Below are 23,957 nucleotides of genomic sequence, written 5' to 3' on the forward strand. Positions count from 1 at the left end.
CGTTAAAGCAGGAAACGTGTGTTAGTATTAGTTAGAAAGCGGGGCTGAAAGGCCTCGTCGCAGCTGAGGGCTGTGTGCTCAGAGTTTGGCAACTACGCCCTCCTTCGGACGCGTCGTTGGGACCTGTGGGACAGGATAGCCGGGGTGGTGACCTGGGCACTGAGGGCGCCTTAAATAACTAAAGCTAGGTGTTGGATCCTAGTCGCGGTTGATAACCTGCATGAGAGTGGGGGCAAGTTGCTTCGTTAGTGAAAGCACGACGGCTTGGCTCACCCCACTGACTGTAGTGTGTGTAGATTGCGTTGTGTGGGTGAAATTGCAGGTAGAATCTGTGTCTCGTTTGAAGTACGGGGGTCAATTAAAGTAACAAAAAGAATTTGAGTCTAAAAGTGTGTGTTTGTGGTGTGTGTGTGTGTTGGAAATCGCCGTCACAGTCGGCGTTTCCACAGAACCTTGGGAGTAAATTCCAGAAAATTGAGAGAATGAATTCTGAAATTTTGTTTTGTGGTGTATATTAGAAAATCGTAGTAAATATTGTTAATTGTGAGTATATGTGCGGGTTGAATTTGTTTGCTTTTATTTTTATCTTTAGGACAAAGGGAAATATCAGTTAGAGGCGGTGGTATACTTTGAGTATTTTGTTGTGATTTGAATATTGTGGGCTCATTGTTTTGGTGTGGTTGAGCTCTCACAGAGCGGATCGCATTTTTTGCATGCTGATTAAGGCGTTGCCTTGAATCAGCAGAGGAGGAAGTGTCCTGCAGTGAGTTGTGAAGGGGACTGCGAGAAGTAAGAGGTGTGCGATAGCCAGCCTCAGGGGGCGGACTCATTTGTGGGACGGAGGAGGAGTACCAAGGAGGAGCTCGGAGGGTTCCGAGGAGACCTACGGCGACATTTGGTGGTAAGTAAAGGGAATTTCGGGTGAGTTAAAACAATGACTGAACAACAGGAGATTATTAGAGAAGGAGTGAGGAGTCCAACAGAGGGAGAAATGCGATGGAAAACTGTTGAGAAGCAAAAAGAGAAATTAGGGGAAGCATTGAAGATCACCATGACAGGACATCCAACAGGTAAGAATGGTAAAACACTGGAAATGGGGAAGGAAATAATGAGTGTATGTGATCAAGCTGGAATAAAAGCTGATATGCGATGCTCTCTTGCAAAAGTTTTGTTGGAAGTGGCCAAGGCATCTGAGGAGAAGGAGGAGAAACTCAGGAAAGAGTTGGATGGAGCAAATATCTTGGAGAAGAGGGGAGTTAAGGACCGAATAAAAGAGGAGGAGGAGAGACGAGCCAGGCTGGCTGCATGGGGAATCAGCTGCCAAGGATTGGAGCACTGGATGAGGGAACCTGTGGAAGAGGAAGGTAAGTTGAGACCTGATTGTCTTCCACACCCACAGCCCACGGCTCCTCTTTTTTCAGCATGTCCTCCTCCATATTTTGGTAATTATCCTATGTTGAGCATTAAGGATGGCAGCATGGAGAATGAAGATGGCGTGGTGCTGCGACTAACTGGAGGACAGGCTGAGTGTGAGTATGAGGAGCAGCACCGCCCAAGGCCGCAGCAACAAATGATAACAATAGAACCTGAAAAGACAGAGCCACCTGCTGCTCAGCTCCAGACCCGGGTGGATCATAAAGAGGAGGAGGACGAGGAAGGAGAAGAAGAACGGTCCAGTGCAGCAGGAGCAACAGCTAGGTCTCCTCCGGAATTATTAGCCGGAGAGGCAGAGAGATTGGTGGAGATACTTCGCAAGCGACTTGAAGAAGAAGAACTGATTGAAAAATTTAAGAAGCAAAAAGGAGTAGCTGAAGGGAAATCAGTCCCGCTCTCGGATGTGAGAAAAAAGGTGCATCTTAAGGTGCACATACCTAAGGTAAGAGGTGTTGACTCTTGGGATGGATGGATACAGGGCACTCTGGAAGAGGATATAGATGAATGTAGTGTGCTTCAGAGTGCAGGAGGGGATGAAGATGACTCAAGAAGACGGCACGCGTTTGGATTTCGAAAAGAGCGAGAGGAGATGGAGGAGCAGTGGCTTCAAAGTGGAGGAATGCGTGGAGAACAGCCAATGTTGAGAAGAAGTCAAATGACAGCGGCAGAAAACCCCCAGAAGGGGGTCATGGGACATTCCAATTATGCATTAGAAATGCCCCTAATGGTCACAGCAGGGGGTGAGAGATGATATAAACCATGTGGAGTGGGGGATGTTACAGCCCTAGTGCAGATGCTCCCACCCATCATTGATGGAGGGGCGGGTTGGCTGAGACAACTTGATAAAGTGACATCAGGCACACAGCTCGCCCTGGGGGATTTTCGAGCCATAGCTGGCCGGTGTATGACAGTTACTGCGCTGGAGGAAATCCAGGTACTGGCAGCTGTCATCACTAGACCGGACTCCACACCCTTTTTCAGAGTGCAGGAGCAGATTGGGAATGCTGTGCGTCAACAATATCCAACCCCAAATGCGGCTGCCATTACAAAGTTGGAATGGAAGCCTGATCAAAACCCTAGAGATTATGTAGAGCAGGTGAAAGAGAAGTGGATCCAGAACACAGGTTACAATCCTTCTGCACGTGGTCTTCACCAGGTGTGGTTTAGAAAGGCAGTGTTAGAAGGAATACCAGAAAAGGTAAGAGAAAAAATTTTAGATGTTCCTGATTTAGAAGGAGCAGACGCATATCGTTGGGAGAGACATTTGGTGCATTATTTGGATAAATGCAAGCAAAATAAAGATAAGAAAAAAGGGGAGGTGGAGGAGATTCAGGAACAATTGCTTAAGTTTAATTGGGGAGAAGCGAGACAGAAGGCAGATGAAAAGAAAAAAGAGAACAAATTAACTGATTCATCAAAGGTGATGGTAGCTCAAGGCTGCCCACCTGAGCCTAATAGATCTGAATTTATCCCCAAATATTTATCCAATGAATCCCTGGACACATTATGATGGTTTGCAGAGTGCACCCATGGCCAGCTGGGGAGGTAATGTGTGGGCCGGTAGAGGAAGGGCAAGAGGCCGTGGTGGCTCGGTGGGGGCGAGGGGCGCCTGGGGCTATGGAAGGGGTGCGCCTGGAGCGGGTCGTGGGCTTAGAGGTGTCTGTTGGGTGTGTTATCAGCCTGGGCACCTAGCAAGAGATTGTCCACAGCAGCCACCAACACAGCAGCATATGGGACCGCCTCAAGGAGGAAGGGGTGGTCCATTCCATCAGGCTCCAAACCCACACATGATCCCCGGACCAAGACCCCAAATGCCGACCTGGGAGGCCGGCTGGAACAGCCAGGACTGGCAGCAGTGACACGCCCCACAGGGAGGCCGAGGAGAGGGGGGTAAGGCAGATCCCCTACTCTCACTGACGGTGAATGGACTGACTCTGCCGTTCCTGGTTGATACGGGAGCTACTTTTTCAACCATCCAAGAAGTTCCTGATAACACTAAATTATCTGGGGACGAGGTCAGCGTGGTCGGCTTCTCTGGGGTTTCAATGACATTGCCAGTGACTGTTCCTTTAAAGACTGAAATTGGAAAGCAAGCAGTGGCTCATCCATATGTTATTTCAGCGCAGGTGCCTGTGAACTTGATGGGGCGAGACCTGCTCATCAAACTGGAAGCTGTGATCATGTGTGGGCCTGATGGTTTAACAGTGACTCTGAAGGATGGCACACAGCTTCCTTGTGTGGCCACAGGTACGAGGGGACAGTGGCTGCTGTCTGAGGACATTGATCGTACAGCAGAAATCTACTGGGCCCGGCTGACGACCTCTAACGGCATCCTGGCACACTTCCAACTCTGGCGGCCCTGGATCATGGCCCTGGACGTGTATGCTCCACCCATTGACCCATACCACGTGACACTCTTTTATGATCGCGAAAATACTGAGTGGTATGAAGATCTGTTCCATGAATTCCTGGAGGGGAAGGCATGGCAGGTCTCTACCAGAGATATTTATGCTGGACCGCAGGGGGTAGCAGCCCTGGTCCATTTGTCGGAGGAACAAAAGAGCTGGTTCCAAATGGGTGATGAATCTGTGCCTCATGTGTCTCTAGCGGTTCATTCTGGACATCAAGCGAAGGACTTGGGTCCCATGATGCGTGTAGCTTCACGAGCAATTGATTGGCAACTCACACAGATTCCTGATGTTTCCTTCTCCCCAAGTACTAAAACATATAGAATTTCAACATCCCACACAGATGACACTGTATTGGAACATCGTCACATTCGTAGGACACATGGCAGGGAACTGACAGATCATCCAGAGGCCGTTAAAGGCCTCTCACAGTTGCCTCACACACTGTGGTCACAGGGGCCTACGGATGTTGGCTTAACCACCTGTTCGCCTGTGACCTTTGAACTTAAATCTGACATTCCAATATGGCGTCCGCAGTACCGACATTCACCACAGGCAGAGGAAGGCATTGCAGAGACTATTGAAGGGCTGTTAAAGGTGGGGGTGTTGGAGCCTTCCACGTCTCAATGGAACACGCCTATTTTGCCAGTGGAAAAGCATGGCACAGGTAAATATCGTATGGCTCATGATTTGCGGGCCATTAATGCTATTTTGAAAACTAAAACTGTGCCAGTTCCTAATCCATTTACTGCATTGACAAATCTCTCCCCAGATCAGCGTTGGTTTACATGCATTGACCTGGCAAATGCCTTCTTTTGCTTACCTTTGCACCACTCTCTGCGTGATGTGTTTTCTTTTTCTTACAGGGGTCAACAGTTAAGGTATACTCGGTTGCCACAGGGATTTGCTCTGTCACCGGGGATTTTTAACCAGGTGTTGAAGCAGACGTTGGAACCGTGTGTGATGCCGGCTGACTGCACTCTGGTTCAATATGTTGATGACCTCCTGATTGCCGCTCCCACGGCAGACGCTTGCTTTCAGGCCACCATGACCGTGCTCAGGAGACTGGCAGAGGCGGGCTTTAAAGTGAGTAAAGACAAATTACAGTTGGTGAGACCACAGGTGACTTTTTTAGGGAGAGAGGTGAAACAGCATATGGTGGGGATGATGGCTGCTCATAGAAGTGCCATTCTCTCCCACCCGCGGCCGGAGACTGTGAAAGAGATGCTTTCCTTTTTAGGTCTCACAGGCTACAGCCGGCAGTACATTCCAGACTATGTGGGCCGCACTAAGCCTTTGCGTGATTTGGTAAAGCAGCATGGAATGAGAGACCTGACTGCTAAATTGAACTGGACGATTGAAGCTGAACAATGCTTCATTTCTCTGAAACAAGATCTTTCTCGAGCAGTGGATTTAGCTGTGCCAGATTACAACAGGGACTTCTTTTTAGATGTTTCTGAAACAAAAGGGGTGGTGAATGGCGTTTTGTTTCAGAAAAAAGGGGGAGGTAGACAGGTTTTGATGTACATTAGTGTATGCTTAGACAACATGGAGAAAAGGCACCCTACATGCACTCAGCATGTAGCTGGAGTGGCAAAGGCCATCCAGAAAGTAGCACATATAGTTAGAGGACACCCACTGAGAGTGTTAACAACACACAGTGTGGTGGCTTATGTTATCTCACAGGCCTTCACCATGACCCCACTTAGACAACAGAGGCTCAGCAAAGTGCTGGAGGCCCCAAATTTGACTTTTACACATGAAGGGATAAACATGGCAGACCAAATGGGGTCAGGGGAACTGCACGACTGCGCTCAGGCGGTCTGGAAAGAAGAGAAGACAAGACCAGATCTCAAAGCGGAAGCCATGGAAGGAGCAGAGGATCTCTTCACAGATGGCTGCTGCTTTAGGGACGAGAAGGAGGGCCTCAAGGCAGGCTATGCAGTGGTAAGTAAAAGAGGGGAGCAGCTGGAGGTGATCAAAGCAGCAAAGTTGGAAGGGCAGCAGTCAGCGCAGATAGCAGAGGTGATTGCACTGATTGAAGCCCTTAAATATGCTCGAGGAAAGAAGATAAACATTTACACTGATTCAGCCTATGCCTTTGGAGCTGCACATGTGGAGCTGGGTCAGTGGAAGAGAGCTGGATTCCTCACTACCAATCAACAACCAATCAAACATGAGAAGGAGATGAAGGCACTGGAAGAGGCGCTGGAAGGACCCCTGGAGGTGGCAATAATAAAGTGCAAGGGGCACGACGATTCGGCCACCTGGGTTGCTCGAGGTAATCGAGCAGCGGATGAAGCAGCCAAAAAAGTGGTTGGTTACACGGGGATCAGACAAATGGTAAGTATGGGAATGGATTGGCAAGAAAATCCAGGGCTGGAACGCGAAGAGATCATAAAAGAACAGGAGAAGGCCTCTCCAGAAGAAAAGTCACTCTGGAAGGAGAGAGGAGCCATAAACATTTGGAGGGGGCCAGATGGAAGACCAGTGTTGACAGCAGATATGGCAGAGAAAAAGATTAGAGAAGCTCATGGCCTTGGGCATGTGGGTGTGGCCCAGATGGAGAGGAATCTCTGTCATTGGTGGCACCCATTCCTGAAGGACATGTTGAGGGAGCATGTGCGAACCTGCCTTATCTGTGGCCAACACAATTCTAAACCTACAGTGAAACCAGAGATGGGTAAGTTTCCCCTGGCCCAGAGGCCGGGGCAGGAAATAGTGATTGATTATACAGACATGGTGACACCAGCGCGGGGCTTCAGATACCTGCTGGTATGTGTGGATAGTTTGACAGGGTGGCCAGAGGCGTGGCCAGCCCGGAGAGAAGACAGCACAACAGTCATTAAGTGTTTGATAAATCATTACATTCCCTGGCATGGATTCCCAGAGAGAATTAGATCAGATAATGGGACACATTTTAAGAATAAACATCTGCAGGAAGTGGAATCCATGCTAGGGTTGCAACATAGGTTTGGGACCGTTTATCATCCACAGTCTCAAGGTAAGGTTGAGCGAATGAATCAAAACTTAAAAAATAAATTGGCCAAGATCTGTGCACAGACCAAAATGGATTGGGTTGAGGCGTTACCAATAGCCCTCATGAGCATTAGATGCTCAGTAAATCAGTCTACCGGGTTCACTCCTTATGAGCTGTTCACCGGGAGACAATTTCCTGGACCCACTGCGGGGGTGCCAGCTTTAAGACAAGAAATGCCTATATTTGAACATTTAAAGCAGTTTAAAGCACTAAAAGCTCTTGTCTTAAGTTTTACGTCACAGGTGATTGCGGGCCAAGGACAGGAGCAGACGGTGCCAGAGGCGAAGTGGGTGTGGCTGAAGGTTTGCAAACGGAAGTGGAATGAGCCCAGGTGGACAGGTCCGTTCGAGGTGGGGACCAGGACCTCACATGCAGTGCAGCTGAAGGGGAAAGGTGAAACCTGGTACCACTGGAGCCAGTGTGCTGTAGCGGAAGAGCCTAAGAGGTCGGAAAGGCTCTTTGCAAAAGAAAAGAGGGGGAACTCGGCTGAGGCCCCTCACATGGATCCCAGCCCAGGGACAGAATAAATCCCTGATCCATGCAACGACTGAAGGGTAGTCTACCCCGGAAGTCGAAGAAAGAAGAGCGACAGAGGATCGCACAACCCAGAAGATAAAGGTGGTTTTATAAATACAAGTGAAAAGTGAAAACTATATTGGACAAAAAGGGATAAAAAAATAAAAACAAGATGGGGTTATGGGGAAATTGGAAAGAAATGGTAGTGTTAGGAGTGATGACTGTTGTTATTGTAACTGTGATTTTTCTTTTAAGCGAATTGCCCATAGACAGACTTGAATCCACTCCGGCGACTCCACCATCACAGGCCACGGCGAAGCGAACCAAACGCAGTGAAACAGGTAAATCAGATGAGTGTTTGGATTATTATGGCGGTATAGAGTTGGACTACGTTAAAGGGTCCACTACCTCGTATACATTCGATCTTTGTGCTGTCATTAAATGTAAAGGCTTAAACAGTTCATGGCGGGGATATGATGTCTAGGTAGGTTACAATCCAATGGTAGATATAGAGTGTAATAATCAGAAGCTTGGCTACCCCTATCACACTTATTGGAAGGGCCCGTGTGACCATTGGTCTACCATAGTGGAGTATTCTGGCACGTGGCGCCCCTACAAGGACACCACATGGCAGAAGCTTGGGTTTCAGCGGGACTTCTCAGCTGGGCAGAACCCGTTGACCCTCTCACTGAATCGTTGGTATGACACTGTGTGGCCCGCCCGATCTGTGGTGTATTTATTTATAGGTGCAGATGTCTCAGGGAAGGATCCATACGGTTTGGTTAAAATTAATTTTAGAGATTTGGCACACGATGTGGCTGAAATAACTGTATCAACACCTCCCCCACTATTGCCACTTTCTGAATCGGGCCCACAAATAATTGAGGTAGCTTATACAAGACTAAAACCTAAACAGCTCATTTCAATGGCCACTGGCTATCGTGAAAGCAATTTATGGCTAGACTGGCTTATCCAAAATGCTAGGGAACAGAATGTTTCAGATTGTGTGGCGTGCGCAGCTGCCCGCCCACATCTTTTCACAGAACCGGCTCCTTTACATCCCAAAGACCAGTGGGGATTTGAGTGCATGCTCAGACTCACTAGAGAAGCGGTTTCTGAAGGTAATTGTACTACATTAGCAAGTTTGTTTCCACCAATAGGTAATGATACTGTACTTGGTCCCTTCACGCCAAGAAGAGCCAACTACACGTGTTTTAACTTTACTGTATCTTTCCCTGACAGACATGAGCATGAGGCTGGGGAGATTAACGCCGATTGGTGCACTGTGACGTACCTGGCCAGAGGAAAGTTATCAAGAGACACCGGCACCGAAATAGGCCTGTGGGCACGTGCTGGTTTGTATTATTATTGTGGTGGGTACAGATTGTATGTTAGAATTCCTACTGGGACTTCTGGTCTCTGTGCCATGGTACGTTTAGGTGCACCTCTTGTTTTAGTAGGTGAAAAGGGGGTGCGGCTGGCTAAGCCCGGCACCGCTCAACTGACGGCCAGGCGGAGACGTCATGTGTTGGCCAAGCGGTCACCAGGATCGTTTGACCTTACAATAGGATCACCAACATATATAGATGCTATTGGAGTGCCTAGGGGTGTGCCTAATGAATTTAAGTTAGCTGACCAAATTGCTGGAGGATTTGAAAATCTTCCCATAATTTCTGCATTCTTTCCAGTAACTCCTAGCAAGAATGTGGATCGTATTAATTATGTGCATTATAATGTCTTGAGACTGGCGAACCTTACTAGGGACGCGGTTGAAGGGCTTGCTGAGCAGTTGGGTCCAACATCTTTAATGGCAGTACAAAATCGGATGGCGTTAGACATGTTGTTGGGAGAAAAAGGGGGTGTTTGCGCGATGTTTGGGGATATGTGTTGCACCTTCATTCCAAATAACACAGCTCCCGATGGCTCTGTGACCCGAGCGCTGGAAGGCCTGAGGACGTTGTCCATCACAATGCATGAGCATTCAGGAGTGGATAACCCGCTGGAAGCGTGGATGACATCTGTCTTTGGGCAATGGAAAGGTTTCATTATGTCAATTATGGTTTCTTTGTCTGTTTTTACTGCAATATTAGCGACATGTGGGTGTTGTTGTGTGCCTTGTATCAGAGCCTTGCTCGTAAGACTTATCAATCGTGCTGTGGGAGAATCTGATACAAAGGTAGACACCATGATGCCACTTTTGGGAAATGGGGAGTCACAGTATGAAAACATTATGGTGAAAGATTTAGTGTAGTTTTATCTGCCTTAGGGCAGATAAAAAGGGGGATTTGTAGGAATGCTTAGCTTATTTTAGAGTTTAGGAATGTGTTAGATAGGATAGAACTACTGTAGAGACACTGACACTGCCCTGGATGTAATAAAGGCTTGACTGTGTCATAAACTTAGGAGTAGATTTTAGGAGACCCTCCCCCAGTTGAACTGTGAATGTAAGACAAAGAAGAGTTAATGCTGAGTGGAAATTCCCCAGGAGATACCTGAGTGGGGGTCTCAATATTGTAACTGGATAACTGTGGTCTGGAAGGGAGATGGACTTTTATGACCCCCAGGAAATCACGTATACAGAGACACACAAACAGTGCTTTAACTGTTACGCACCCACACACACATGCACATTCACTCACATGCACACACATACACACAGGTATGCGCACATGTAGGCATTCACGTGCTCGTACACACACAAACATGTAAACATAATGCTTAGTTTTATGGCACCTCGTAGAGGGATTAGAAGGGGGGTCACTTATACAAAACTGCATGTAACAGACAAAGGAGTTGAGATCTGCAGAGAAAGTCCGGGGTTCTGTACATCTCCCTTCTAGAAGGTATAATCAATAAGTGTGTATTAATAAAGGTATTGTTAATTGACTACTGAGTCCCGGTGTTCTTTCTGGTAGCCTGACGGATATACGAACCGGGGTGAAACTGCTTTTGCAACAATAGAAAGACAGATAAGAAAGAAAAACTTAATTGACTTTTTGATGGCACTTTACACACAGTACTGGTACAGTATCTAGAAAATGTGGGGAAATGCTGGCATCATAAACAGTACTTCTGAAGATATTATAATGGGACCCTAAAAAAATACTATGTACAATAATGGATTTCTATACAGTTTACATCAGATAAAAACGTTTGTTGTAAGATTCAGAGCGATAAACAAAGAGAGAAAAGCCGATCAGCTGATCACTGATCAGTTTCATGATTGAAGTAGAAACAGGAGAGGGAGGGGGAGAGAATGAGAGAAGAAGAGGCAGCTGTGCAGCAAAGACACAGAATAACTCCAGCTTTGTGTCTTTTTCATTGTAGCTGAAGTACGGGACAAACTGTGTTCCTTTTCACCTAAATACGAAACGCGCAATATTTTCTCTGAATACGAGACGATTCTATTTTTTACGGGACGGTTGGAAACTCTAATAACTAACCTTATGAATAAGATAAAACAAGTTCAACATCAATAAAATCATAGCACCCGCCCAGCAGTATAGAAAGTCCGTCATGCTAGCTAGTACGCAGTACGAGTTATTGTAACTGACTGTAAAAAGTCAGCATAACGAAAATAAACTCCACCTAAACTTGGTTTATATATGACCCAGATAGACTGCAGGTCATAACTTCTTACCTGAACTTCAGTTCACCGCCTCGGGTCTCTGTTCCTCCTGCCTTTCCGTCATCCATCTGCCAGCGTGTTGCATCTGCTGGCCTCCACCACTTGCTAATGTTACTGAATCTGTAGAAGCTCCGCAAAAGCCACCACCAAACAACTGAGTTATTTTTACACATCTCCCTTCATCTGGCCAATCCACAACCTTTCAGTGTTTATACCATTATGGAAAAAAACGAAGAAAAAAAACCCATCGGCCCATAAAAACCAAAAATCACCATTGGCCCACCGGGCAAATGCCTGGTATGCCCGATGGCCAGTCCAGCTATTAGTGGTGCAACGGATCACGGTTGATCCGAAATCCGAACCGATCCCACTCCACGGTTCGGTACGCACGTGATCCGAAGATTCGAAAAAGAAAAAAAAGTATGCCTATGGTGCGCGTGGTCAGTCTGTCAAGCGGTAGTTATGGTCAGCGCTAGCAGTCCAAGTAGCGGAGCAGAGGAGTTTGCGGCATTTAAGCAGCCCTTTACTGCCCAGTCTGACCGGGCTAAAGCTATTACTAAAGCTAATGGGGTGTTTAGATGCAGACGGGAGGCCGTCATCTGTTGTGCAAAACAAGGGGTTTAAACTGTGATGAACGTGCTTGAGCCACGCTATGATATCTCGTTGCGCGTCCACTTCAGTGACAAGATCGTTCCAAGCATGTATGAGCAGGAGAAGCTTAAAGTTATGGCTGAACTGTCCCAGGCATCTTCTGTTGCTCTAACTACAAATGGGTGGAGCTCCAGGGCAACAGAAAGCCACGTGACCGTGACCGTTCGTTATATCACAGCGGAGTGGTAGATACAAAGCCCTGGACTACCCTATAGATTACATTAGATTAGATGAAACTTTATTTATCCCTCGGGTGGGTTCAAACTGAAATTCAGTTTCCAGTAGCACAGCACCCACAGAAGTTGCAGAATGTGAGCAGAAATAAACCATGTTTACACATTTATAAATACAGAGAATACAGAAGGGATAAATAGAATAAATAGGAATAAGAATACAAGGGAATGGCACATTTTAAGTATTGCGAGTCTATTACACCGTTTGATATTAACAAAAACTATTGCACAGTGAAAAGGCACTACAGCTACTTGTTCCCCTCTCCTCTGTCCCCGTTTCCCCTCCAGCGAGGAGTTAAACAGTTTGTTGGCGTGTGGGACAAAGGATTTTTTAAGTCTGCTGGTCCTTGACTTTGGGAGAAGCAACCTGTCACTGAACAGACTCCTCTGGTTGTTTATGGCCGTGTGCAGAGGATGCAGAGGCTGCCCAGCATGGTCCATAATGTCCATATTGCAATTTAATTTGTTTTTATATGAGTGCGTGGAATGAGTCTTCAGTTGAATGTTTTTTAATAGGCAAAAATTCTTAAATAAGTAAACGGCGAGTAGAATTTTTGTCTTTTTTTTCTATTTTTGCTGATCCGAAAATTGATCCGATCCGTGACTTTAAAACCGTTATCTGATCCGAACCGTGAGATTTTTGATCCGTTGCACCACTACCAGCCATGGCCAGTATTGGTCTCTAATCCATGATCATTTACAAAATGTTTTTTCTTTTGTTTTTCCTTCAGCTTTTGAGACCATTGTTTTGTGCAATGTACCAGTGGATAAACTGAATTCCAACGACAGAAGACTCCTGTATATCCTACTGGCCGCAAGTAAAAAGCCTCTTACGAGAAAATGGCTAAAACCTGAACCACCAACGATGGAAGACTGGATACATTCTGTACAAGAGATCTATATAATGGAAAAAGTGTCATTTTCTCTTAAATCTCCAAAAGTTGAATCTGTTCATCTGGACGTAGCGTTTTGTGGGAGAAACGTTTCGTCACCCATCCAGGTGACTTCTTCAGTCTCAGCTGACTGCAGGTTTCCCCAAACCTTATAAACAGTACATTTGCATAATGACTGAAACCAGCCCACTGAAGGAATAATGGGCTGTGAGGTCAGTTCCTTAATCATAATTATGCAAATTCCCATGACCATTGATCAACAATCACTGACCAAAACCCACTGATCAAAGAACACTGATCAATGGCCATGAGTACCATTCACAGAGATTTGGGGAATGGCTGCAATCACAGCATTGTAAGACGGTGAAAGATGTACCCTTAGGCCCCCTCCTCGATTCAGAGATGGTCTTTCCCTTTTCACGTAAATGGCCTCCTTGACTCCACGCTCAAACCAGCGTTCTTCCCTGTCCAGGATGTGTACATCCTCATCGTTGAAAGAGTGTCCACTGGCCTGTAGGTGTAAATAAACTGCAGAGTCCTGGCCTGATGAGGTTGCTCTTCTGTGTTGTGCCATCCGCTTCGCTAGAGGTTGTTTGGTTTCCCCGATGTATAAATCCTGGCAATCCTCCTGGCACTTAACAGCGTACACTATGTTACTCTTTTTGTGTCCCTGATTTATACATCGGGGAAACCAAACAACCTCTAGCGAAGCGCAAAAATCAGCGCAAAAGACAAAGGGCTGTATTGTGACCGATTGTGCCCAGACGCCAAGAGACGGTACTTTGAAAAAATTCTGTGCATCGGTAATGTGGACCCGTATGAAATAAGGAAGTGGAGTGGAAACCCAGACGACCTACCGCCTTTGTCCTATCCCGATCTTCGCATACCTTGTCTGTGGAGTCCGCGCATACACAGCGAACCAGTTTAAGAATTATAAACCCCTGGAGGCCCACATCCAATTCATGAACGGCTGGGTGCAAGATTTGTCCATCTTTAAGCCTCCACGCTGCGAGTACGTTGTCGTTAAGACATAGGTAAGTCGGTTTGAACTTGATAACTTTCTAAAAAAACTTCCTTGTTACAGTTTCTGATTTGCACGTACAGCCAACCCATCTATATTAGCCTTGGTTCATTACAGACCTTTTATTAAAAGTGGTTTTTGTGTGTTTCAGGTACTGCACTAACAACGACTGAATGAAACTGCATTACAGCCATGGGTCATTGTGAGCACCAATGGGAGGGTTGAGGCTGCTCACTGCACATGCATGGCCGGAGTTGCAGAGACCTGCACCCATGTCGCTGCTCTTTTGTTTAAAGTCGAGGCTACAGTGCATATCAGAGGCACCAGAACTGTAACAGACGAGCCAGCATATTGGGTATTGCCCGGAAATATGACCAAGATAAAGCCCGAGGTTACACATAACATTGACTTCTCCTCAGCAGCTGCCCAAAAACGTGGTCTTGATGAAAACATAAACACAAGGCAAAAGGAGGCGATCGCAAAAAAGGCAGATTCCTATTGCAACGCTGGAGGATTTGTCACCATTACTGGATACACTACTGTCAGGTACAAATGCATATCTTTGTTACCGGCGCCAACCACTGTGACCTCGTTGTGTGGACACAGAGAGACCTTGCTGTGACACGCATCTTCCCTGATGTGGATTTCTGGGAACCACGTTTAAAGGAAGCACAAGACTTCTTTCTTAAAGTGTGTCTTCCTGAACTTGTTGGGAAATACTTCTCCAAACAACATGCTGCTCTAAATAGCCTGTAATGTTTCATTTTGTGGTTCAAGATTGATGCCAGCTGTGTGTTGCCATGTAAATAGTTTGCATTTCATTTTTATGTACTTGCTAAGTACATGTGAACAGATCAAGAATAAAAAACAAACAAACAAATATACTATTCTTTTCTGTTTTATTGAAACTACTTCACACAAAGTACAATTATTTAAAATGAACTACACATGCAACACAACAGCTTTATGAATACTCAACAAGAGCAAGTTTCATTTGGCGCTGGTTTGACAACCACACTGGGGCACATATTCACCAAAACACAGCAAACCTTAACAATCTTATCAAGCAGAGTTGTGTTTATTTCTGCTCTGCCCTGTTCATTGCACACACAATCCTTCGTCTGCCCTTTAGCTTCCGTGATGCTGTCTGTCCGATCGCCACTGTCCACATTTGCAGCTGGTTCCTCATATCTTCCACTTGTCCAACACAACTGCTGTCCACTGCCTCTATGACATGGTGATTTTGTTGTTGGTCTTCTGTCAGATCTTCATCGATCACTTCTGCACGCGGCACACCTTCAGACTCTGCAGCTGCATAACAAAAGCCTGTAAGATAAAATTAGTGCATACACATAAGGTAAATGTACACCAATATTCCAATGACAGGTGTGTGATTCATCTGGAAGTTATGTGCGGATTAGTGTACAATGAGAGCAATTTAGTATGTTTTTAGAGGCCCATGAGCAGTGTTGGTGCCCAGTCTGGATTTGTTACATCCATTTCATATGCTGGTTTGCCCGCAATAATGCTAAATCATAAGCTACTCAGTCGACATGACGTGGTTCTGCAGCATCACACATTAGCATGTTTTATCTCATTATCTATGACCTCAGTGCATTGAAAATAACACTAAAAGCCTTTTAAGAGTGATATGAATTAATTTGGAACTCACCGGAAAGAAAATGCAGAGAGCAAACCAACAAAAAGCTGGGGATTGCACAGAACTCGATCCGCTCGTCTCACCGCTGCAATGCATGCCTGATGTCTTTGTTTAGTAATATCGGATACATGGGATCCCTCACGTTGCCTCCAGGATGGAAAACGATGAAAAGAGAGCCCATTATCCAGCTTCTTGCGTTCGCGCTCGTGTGATCTAACGTTGCACCTGACAACACAACACGTACGAACCATAGCTGAAGCTGTATCCTGTGTCTGGCCTACTGTCATGGCGGAAGGGGGCGTGGCCCCCCAGATAGCAAGACGACATTGAATCTATGTTGATTTTTCATCCGAACCGTCGTATATGGTCGGGGTTGAAATGCCAATGTTGTAACAACATTGAAATACTGTGGTAAACCGACGGTCTTACTATAGAGACGTTGTAACGATGTTGATTCACCGTTGTTTTTTTGTCATTGATATTTGATCTATTTATAGTCGACCAGGTGACAACAACAACGTCGAGAAAACGTCTATTTATAGTTGACGATCATTCGGCTCTGGTCACCATCAAAAACCATCGATTTGTAGTTGAGCATTAAATTGCATTGCAACTGATCGGGTATAAAGTACCAGAGAAAGTAGATTTATTGTTCATTTGTTATCAATGACTTGGTCTAGTTCACCAGCTTTAAAAAATCGTGTCTATGTGCAATTTATGTATAGTTGACCGGGAAATTAAAGCAGCGATCACTTGGACTATTCCGCAGCACCCCTCTCACATTGGTACATCCCCCAGGTATTCATTGTCTTCTACAGTAGAGCGGGACATTTGATTTACTCTCAGCGGAATTGACCGGAGAAGGCATCAGTTCATGCACTGCACATTAGTATAAGGTAAGAATGAATGATTTTTTTTTCCTACTCGTTATTTCCATGTTTGCATTTGATTAACAGTAAAAAAAACTCGTTAATGTTGTACATTAACGAGTTTTTTTTTACTGTTATTTACGTTGCTCCCACAAAATGTGGGAGCCCGAAATTGTGTCTACTTCTTACAATCCGGCAACAAATAAATTGCACTGCGAACAAAGTATATCAACAAAGAAAACATTTTTGTTTCATAATTTCTTCGTTATATTCCCTTACAAAGCTAGCTTTAACGCTTCGAGGTTTCCTTTGTTCTTGCCGTCGCCTCGGGGCTTGACCCAGACTTTCGCTCTGTAGTTGCTTAGTACTACAAAAAATTCTAAATCTGTGATATATGATTGATAAACGTAAAGTTAACTGTATAAACGTGTTCAATGACTTTGTTACTTTTGATGATTGGAGAGCACTCGCTTCAATTCGCACACGAAAACTTTAGACTCAGTTTGAATGCTCACGCAGCATGCCCACGTGACTGTACGTTGCAAGCGTACATGACTTTCCGTTTGTGCCTTGAATAATGAGGCTACGTCCACACGTACCAGCGTATTTTTGAAACCGCTGATTTTTCTATGCGTTTGCACCTTTTGTCCACACGTAATGTATGTCTGGCGGTACATTGTGTTTGTATTTCCAGGCACATTTCACGAAGCAGAACGCAGTCTTCAGAGATATCCACGTGAACGCTGTGATACGTCTGACCTTCAGTCCGAAGAAGAAACCCAGACCAGTCTTAAAAGAAAGCACAAGTAAAACCTTTTTATTCACAAACATATCTTTGATTGTTAAGAATTTATGATCTTGTCTTTTATACATATCTGTGGTGCTTGCATACTGCAATATCACCACATAATATAGTCCAAAAAGTGGAAGTTTGTAAACTTTTTAAAAATGCAAAGCAGTGTACACTTGTGCACTTCAAAAATTCATTGTATACTGTACCTTCTTGCACGTCTCTGTTTCCTGTGTGTGTTGTTAGAAATCAAACTAACTTTAGGAAACAATATGCCAAAAGCATATTTACAATTACTTAAGACCGTTTTTAATTTCTTTTCTTTAGACCAAATCCCCTGTACACATATACGGACTCAGAGAATGAGCAGCCTACAAAAAAACGGTTTCCCCAGGCCCCTCGAGTGAAAATACCAGGTAATAAAATACTGTCTAGTGTCTGTGTACATATCTGTGTCTGACACGAGGAAACTTTTTTGACAAGTTGTCTGTATTCTTAAATACTTAAAAAATTATCTTTTTCTAAACAGCCCTCATCACTCCGCAGTCTGCCCCCCAGCCCACTGATAGCAACCATCATAATGCCCCACCCAGCTTCCGGCACCTTTCGCCACTCCGGCACAAACCGACACAGCTTTGCGATCTCGCCAGCATGCAGTCTGATGTCTTCCCTATAGATGGTATGCTTTTAAAGAAGCTTTAAAGCTGCATCACAATGTCATTGTACTCTTATCTAAAAAAAAAAACCCAATTTATACTCCTGAATGTCATCTTGTTGTGATTTTTTTTTTCTGTAGATTCCAGAGACTCTGAGGCCACTATTACAAGGCAAGTTTGAAAATCTTGGAATTTCACAGTTTACATGGTATAACAAATATATGTGACAGGCAAAAACTAGTAAACACTTTTAGCAGTTACAAGAACTAACAAATGAATATCCAACAAAAGGGAATAGAAATACATTGTACTGCCAATACTTTGGTTTATTCTTTGTATGACTTGAAAATCAGGCTTTAGGGAAAACTAAATGACATGTTTCTATCATCAATTACATGAAGTAAACACACAAGCACTTGCATACACATTTAAGACATGAGACACGCTAATTCCATCTCATAAAATGTGTCTATAGGTGAGACGCTTTGCGTTGATTGGTGCTGCTGGACCACACTGGAGGTGCGAGTCCGCCGTGTAATGGTTTATGCCATTACAAAGGAGCTGGCCTCTGTACTCAACTGGGCAGGGGAAAAAAAACCAAGGACCAGACAAAGCAAAAAAGGGCATTTAAAGAGACAGCGCTGTGCAGATGCATATTTGGTAAGTTTTAACATTTATTTTAGTTTTATGAGCCTAAAGTGAACAATAAAGGGATCAATTGATGTGCTGGGTGCGTTTCACATTTCCTATGTCTGTTTTTTGCTATATTACTTTGTCTTTCTTAATAACAACACTTTCATGTCCGGTTAATCTGGAGATGGAGTCTTTGGTCTTCGGCTTGTTTTGTCCTCGGGTTGTACACTTTGTACAGCCCGAGGACCCCATGTTTTCTTTTTTTTTTTTTAAAAGGATACACGGCACACCATGCTAAGACATATCACATTTTCAGCTTATAGCTCTTTGGGAATCAAATGCGGCAGTTTGCTGATTTCCGCCTGGTGACTTTCATGTTTATCAGCCTAGGAGTTTACATACTTTCTCCCTGCTGAAGACAATTAACAAGAGCTTATTCATGTGCTCTAATTCCCTTTTTTTGTCTTTGTTTTTTTGTGTGTGTGTCTATTTTTGTCCTAGATGGCCTGGCGCAGCAGGTAGGGGCGAACTCTATGTCTGAGTTGGTCTTTGCTCAAGCAGTCCAGAAATGGCTCAGATATGCTCCATATCGTACGGGTGGCGCGCAGGACGCACATCATCCATCCCCATCCCGGAGTAAATAATAAAAAGTGACGTGAAACATAGAAATGTAAATAGGAAACTTTGTCTTTTAATAAAGTATTTTGCAAATGATACATGTCTATTGACCTTTTTTGTTTTTTTGTTTTTTTTTCAATCAAAAGCAACTGTACGAAAGAGGTGGAAAATCAATACCATAGCTCAACAGTGTTTCAATATCAGAATCTGACATTGTTTCAATGTCAACAGTGTTAGAAAATATAACGTAGAATCAATGTCAGGTTTCAACATTGATTCAACATCAAAACCTGACGTTGTTTCAACGTTAAAAATGGGTGCAAGAGTGACGTTGGGTCAACGTCACACTTCAACGTTGCTTCAATGACGTCGCCTGATATTGACTCAACATTGTTTCAATGTTTCCTTGCTATCTGGGCCACCTCCCGTGACATCACGCTCCAAAGCCCTATTCCAAAGTAGGAAGTGTTATGAACAGCTGATCGGATCGGCAAAGCGTGTTTCTGGAATATTATGTTTTTGTTGCTGCAAGAGCTTTTTATGCAGTTTTTGCAAAGCTATATGTGGAAGGAAACCGTGACCTAGGACAAGCTGATGGCATAAGATGTAAGTAGAACTCCTCCGGTTTCATATGAAAAAAAAATTATTGCTCTAGCTTACATGGTTGCAGAGCTACCGGGATTTAAAAATAGTTACGCAAAACGGAGCGTGCCCGCTCCGACCGGTTTTAAAGGGTTAACATGTTTAATGTTTTGTTTTTTCTTCTATTTTATCTCAAAAAGCTCCTAAAACAGTCAGTGATCACTGTTGACCTCCCTCGGCTTTTATTTACCGCTTATCATTTATTTAAGCTCAGTTTTTAAAACCTTAGGATGTAACTACAGCACAGCCCATGCAGCAGTATATGAATGACTAACCTCGTATTGTGGATGGATTATCTCAGTTGTTCTCCTGACTGAAGTTTGGTCCTTTTACAGCATCCTGCCATGCGATTACATTTGTTCCTGACCACCGAGAAACCTCATGTTAACTTTTATCGAGTGGAAAAAAAGTTAGCTTGTTTATATTATGCTAACATAGCTGTGTCACTAGCAGTCACATAGCACATCATTATATACCAGCTAGCCAAACTTCAGTAACCCTACAAACGTCACTGCTGTTTAGTTTTCTGTCTTCATTTATGTTGGAAGTGATAGCAGAGCTGTACGTTTTAATTTGTTTCCAAAACCCCGCAGTCAGGACATTCTATATTGTATTTAGATGGAAGCTAGCGAGCTAACTTCGTGCTAACTTCTAACTCCGTTAAATGTCATAAATTCCGTTTTCATGGATGCCTGGATGTTAAACTCAATTGTTACACCTGGTAGAGCAGAACGCTGATCATTTCATTAAAGATGAAAGACTTTAGACAGTTTTTTAACTCTCAGTAATGCCATAGTGATCATTTGATATATGGACCTGCAGCGGAGTTTAGACCCAGACACGGCTAGTGACGTCAGACTTTACGACCGGATAAGGAGAACACAACTGCCAGATTGTATGAGTAAAATCAGGTTTTGTCTCTTTGTCAGTTTAACAGTTTCTGTTTTGCCTGTCAGTTGTCTGTTTTCTTACCTGGTTCTTCCTGACCTTGTACTTTCTCCTCACATTCCCCTCTTTCCTCTCTCCCTCTTTGGACTGACAATCATACACAAATAGATTGTATTCAATTAGATGAAAATTTACATTAATATGAAAAAAGTCTATTAAGATCACTAACAAAAAGTCCTCTCTCAGTATCCATTGCAAACAAGACAGCGGTAACAACAGTAGGCTACGGACAATCTTAAGTTTTAGATTTTAAATAGGCTATATATGTTGGGTAGATAACCCGGAATGGGAGGACTGTAAGGTGTTGATTCAGGTTTGCAGCCACCACTCCCCGGAGTGTCGGCCAGAACACTACTCTAGGCCCGGATGGATATTCAGGAAGGAGACAATGAGGACACCAAGGATGGTTTAGACGCTTGTATTGCCTTCACACGGTCAAAGGTAACAGGCTCGTCAGAGGAGCAGGTGTTACATACAACTTTAGGTGCGCAGTTAGGAGTGTAGGGGGTGCATCGGTGTGGATATGAGCGTGTGTGTGTGTGTGGTCTCTGAAATGAACAGAAAGAAAATAGTACATCACTGAAATGTTCACAATGGTAACTCAAGAGTACATCAACAGAAACACAGGTGGGAAATAAACTAACATCCCCTTTGCTACCATAAGCCATATATTACCCACGTCTCACATATAAACCCACTGAGCTAACCCAGCACACAGTTATCCCCAATCACACGGCAGGAGAGCTAGCCTAGCTTAGCTTAGCTTAGCTTAGCTTAGCTCCGCTTAGCACTCGCTAGCAGCACAGACAGAAACAAAGTCATTTCCCCCCTAACCTCAGTTACAGTCCCAAACACATCTTATCATCACATTCTCACACATCACAAACTTACGTTGCTCATTAACGCACACGTCTCACAGAATGACCAATTCTCTGCTGGTAATCTGGAGCAGAAAAGCTCAGGTGCCTTGCCTATGTTTCTCCCTGCCCATAGTCTCTTTCATACAAAGCGGTGGGGTGACCTCTACTGGCCACTCTAAGAAACTACAGGTGAACAACTGAACAGAATAAAACTCACAACTACGGGGCCTTTTGTACAATATATGTCAGATGTGGCTAATTTTACTGTAGAGTAGGACGGATTGTTGAGTTGCAAACATCGTCGGAAAAGACTTTTTTAACACTGCAGGTTACCTGGGTGTGATGTTTTTCTGCTAAAAAGAAACATGGTCTGAGTCCTACCTAACTATATAAAGAGTAACTGAAGGTTAAATGCAGCTAACATGTCCTGTTTTAAGCCAGACACTCACACCTCCGCTCCGCTGCATCTCAGCCGCCATCGCTCTGGCTGAAGCACCCCCAAAAATGGGCCAATATCGTGCCTGCTCCCAGCGCAAATGAAGACGTCTGATTTTTGAAGTAAAAGTCTCCACCTGATTGCTACCATCAAAAAGAATCGTACTTCAACAGCTCCAGGATGAGGTCTTCTGCTGCTATTGTGAAGACGTTGAGAGAAGAATGAGGCTGCGTCCACATTAGCCCGGATAGATTGGAAAACGGCGTTCTCTTCTGAAAACATTCCGTGTCCACACTAGCATCTTCAGTCGTTTTCACAGTGTTGCGCATCCAGATTGAAACGGCCGAAAACGCTTACGTGCCAGTACAGTGCATGCATGAAACGCAAGAAGATTCGACCTGCCTCATTTCGGTCTGCTGCTTATTTACATTCTGGTATTCTGACAAACCATCCTACTTTGGCAAAACGTCCTACCGTAAGTAGTTTATGCACATATCTACTGTCACAGAGTAATTCCAGCACAAATTTAAGTAGGTATGACACTTTGCCATTTAACTTTGCCCATCAGAGTATGCTTGTAGCTCAGGGGTGGGCAATCCCAGTCCACAAGGGCCGGTGTCCCTGCAGGTTTTAGATCTCACCTTGGGTCAACACACCTGAATCACATGATTAGTTAGTTACCAGGCCTCTGGAGAACTTCAGGACATGTTCAGGAGCTAATTTAGCCATTTATATCAGCTGTGTTGGTTTGAGAACACATCTAAAACCTGCAGGGACACCAGCCCTCGTGGACTGGGATTGCCCACCCCTGTTGTAACTCGTATTCAAAAAGCCAGGACAGTTTGCTACTTAATTTTACGTCTGTGAAGGTTCTCAGTCATCCAGGTCATCGTAGTCAAAGGAGTTTGCAAAGAAAAGCGTCTGGACTTCTTTAAGTTGCTTGAAGACGTTTCACCTCTCATCCGAGAAGCTTCTTCAGTTCTAAGGTCAAATGGCCGAGAGTCCCAGATTTAAACCCAGTGGGAGTATCCCCCCAAAGAGGGACAAAGGACCCCCTGGTGATCCTCTAATCACATGCGCCAAGGTGTGAAAACGGGTGTGGGACCTAATCAGCCAGGGTTTCGGGTGAGCCCATTGTGAAACCTGGCCCCACCTTGTCATGTGAATTCCTGAGGTCAGATGGCCCAGGATGTGAGTGGGCGTTAAGGCGTCTGGGGAGGGAACTCAAAACTGGATTATAGATGGCAGACAGTTGGTGTCGTAAACCACCACCTCTGTTCAAAGATGGTCGCTCACAGTGGACATAGATGGCCTCTTTCACTCCTCTTTCAAACCATCTGTCCTCTCTGTCCAATATGTGAACATTGGCATCCTCGAAAGAGTGACCTTTATCCTTAAGATGCAGATGGACTGCTGAGTCTTGTCCTGTGGAGGTGGCTCTTCTATGTTGTGCCATGCGCTTGTGAAGTGGCTGTTTGGTCTCTCCAATGTAGAGGTCTGGGCATTTCTCGCTGCACTGTACAGCATACACCACGTTGTTAAGTCTGTGTTTTGGAGTTTTGTCTTTCGGGTGAACCAGTTTCTGTCTGAGTGTGTTGCTGGGTCTGAAGTACACTGGGATGTCGTGCTTGGAGAAAACTCTCCTGAGTTTCTCTGATACACCGGCTACATAGGGGATGACAACGTTGTTGCGTCTGTCTTTCTTATCCTCCCTCGCTGGTGTCTGATCTTCTTTTCTGTGCCTCTTTGCTGACTTTATGAACGCCCAGTTAGGATAACCACATGTTTTCAGTGCTTCCTTTACATGTGTGTGTTCCTTCTTTTTCCCTTCAGGCTTAGAGGGAACATGTTCTGCCCGGTGGTGTAGGGTCCTAATTACTCCAAGTTTGTGTTCCAGAGGGTGATGGGAGTCAAAGAGGAGGTACTGGTCCGTGTGTGTGGGCTTCCGGTAAACTTCAATGTTGAGGTTGCCATTCTCTTCAATGTGCACAGTGCAGTCCAGGAAAGGCAAGCAGTTGTCC

The 23,957-nt window shown here is 44.8% G+C and overlaps 2 protein-coding genes across 2 annotated transcripts; both read left to right on the forward strand.

The window, feature by feature from the left end:
• Positions 1–1,200: 1,200 nt before the first annotated feature.
• Positions 1,201–2,580, forward strand: LOC109199021 (uncharacterized). Its single transcript, XM_025906092.1, has 2 exons — positions 1,201–1,364; positions 1,462–2,580. The coding sequence occupies exons 1-2, from the start codon at positions 1,306–1,308 to the stop codon at positions 2,183–2,185; spliced, it is 783 nt and encodes a 260-aa protein (XP_025761877.1). The 5' UTR covers positions 1,201–1,305; the 3' UTR covers positions 2,186–2,580.
• Positions 2,581–3,984: 1,404 nt separating this feature from the next.
• On the forward strand, positions 3,985–7,409 carry LOC106097387 (uncharacterized). The gene is made up of 3 exons (XM_025905220.1): positions 3,985–4,509; positions 4,709–6,617; positions 7,125–7,409. Exons 1-3 carry the CDS (start codon positions 4,469–4,471, stop codon positions 7,407–7,409), a joined length of 2,235 nt encoding a protein of 744 aa, XP_025761005.1. The 5' UTR covers positions 3,985–4,468.
• The last annotated feature ends 16,548 nt before the right edge of the window (positions 7,410–23,957 follow it).

The sequence above is a fragment of the Oreochromis niloticus genome, linkage group LG3 (assembly GCF_001858045.2).
Source record: "Oreochromis niloticus isolate F11D_XX linkage group LG3, O_niloticus_UMD_NMBU, whole genome shotgun sequence".
Classification (NCBI taxonomy): domain Eukaryota; kingdom Metazoa; phylum Chordata; class Actinopteri; order Cichliformes; family Cichlidae; genus Oreochromis; species Oreochromis niloticus.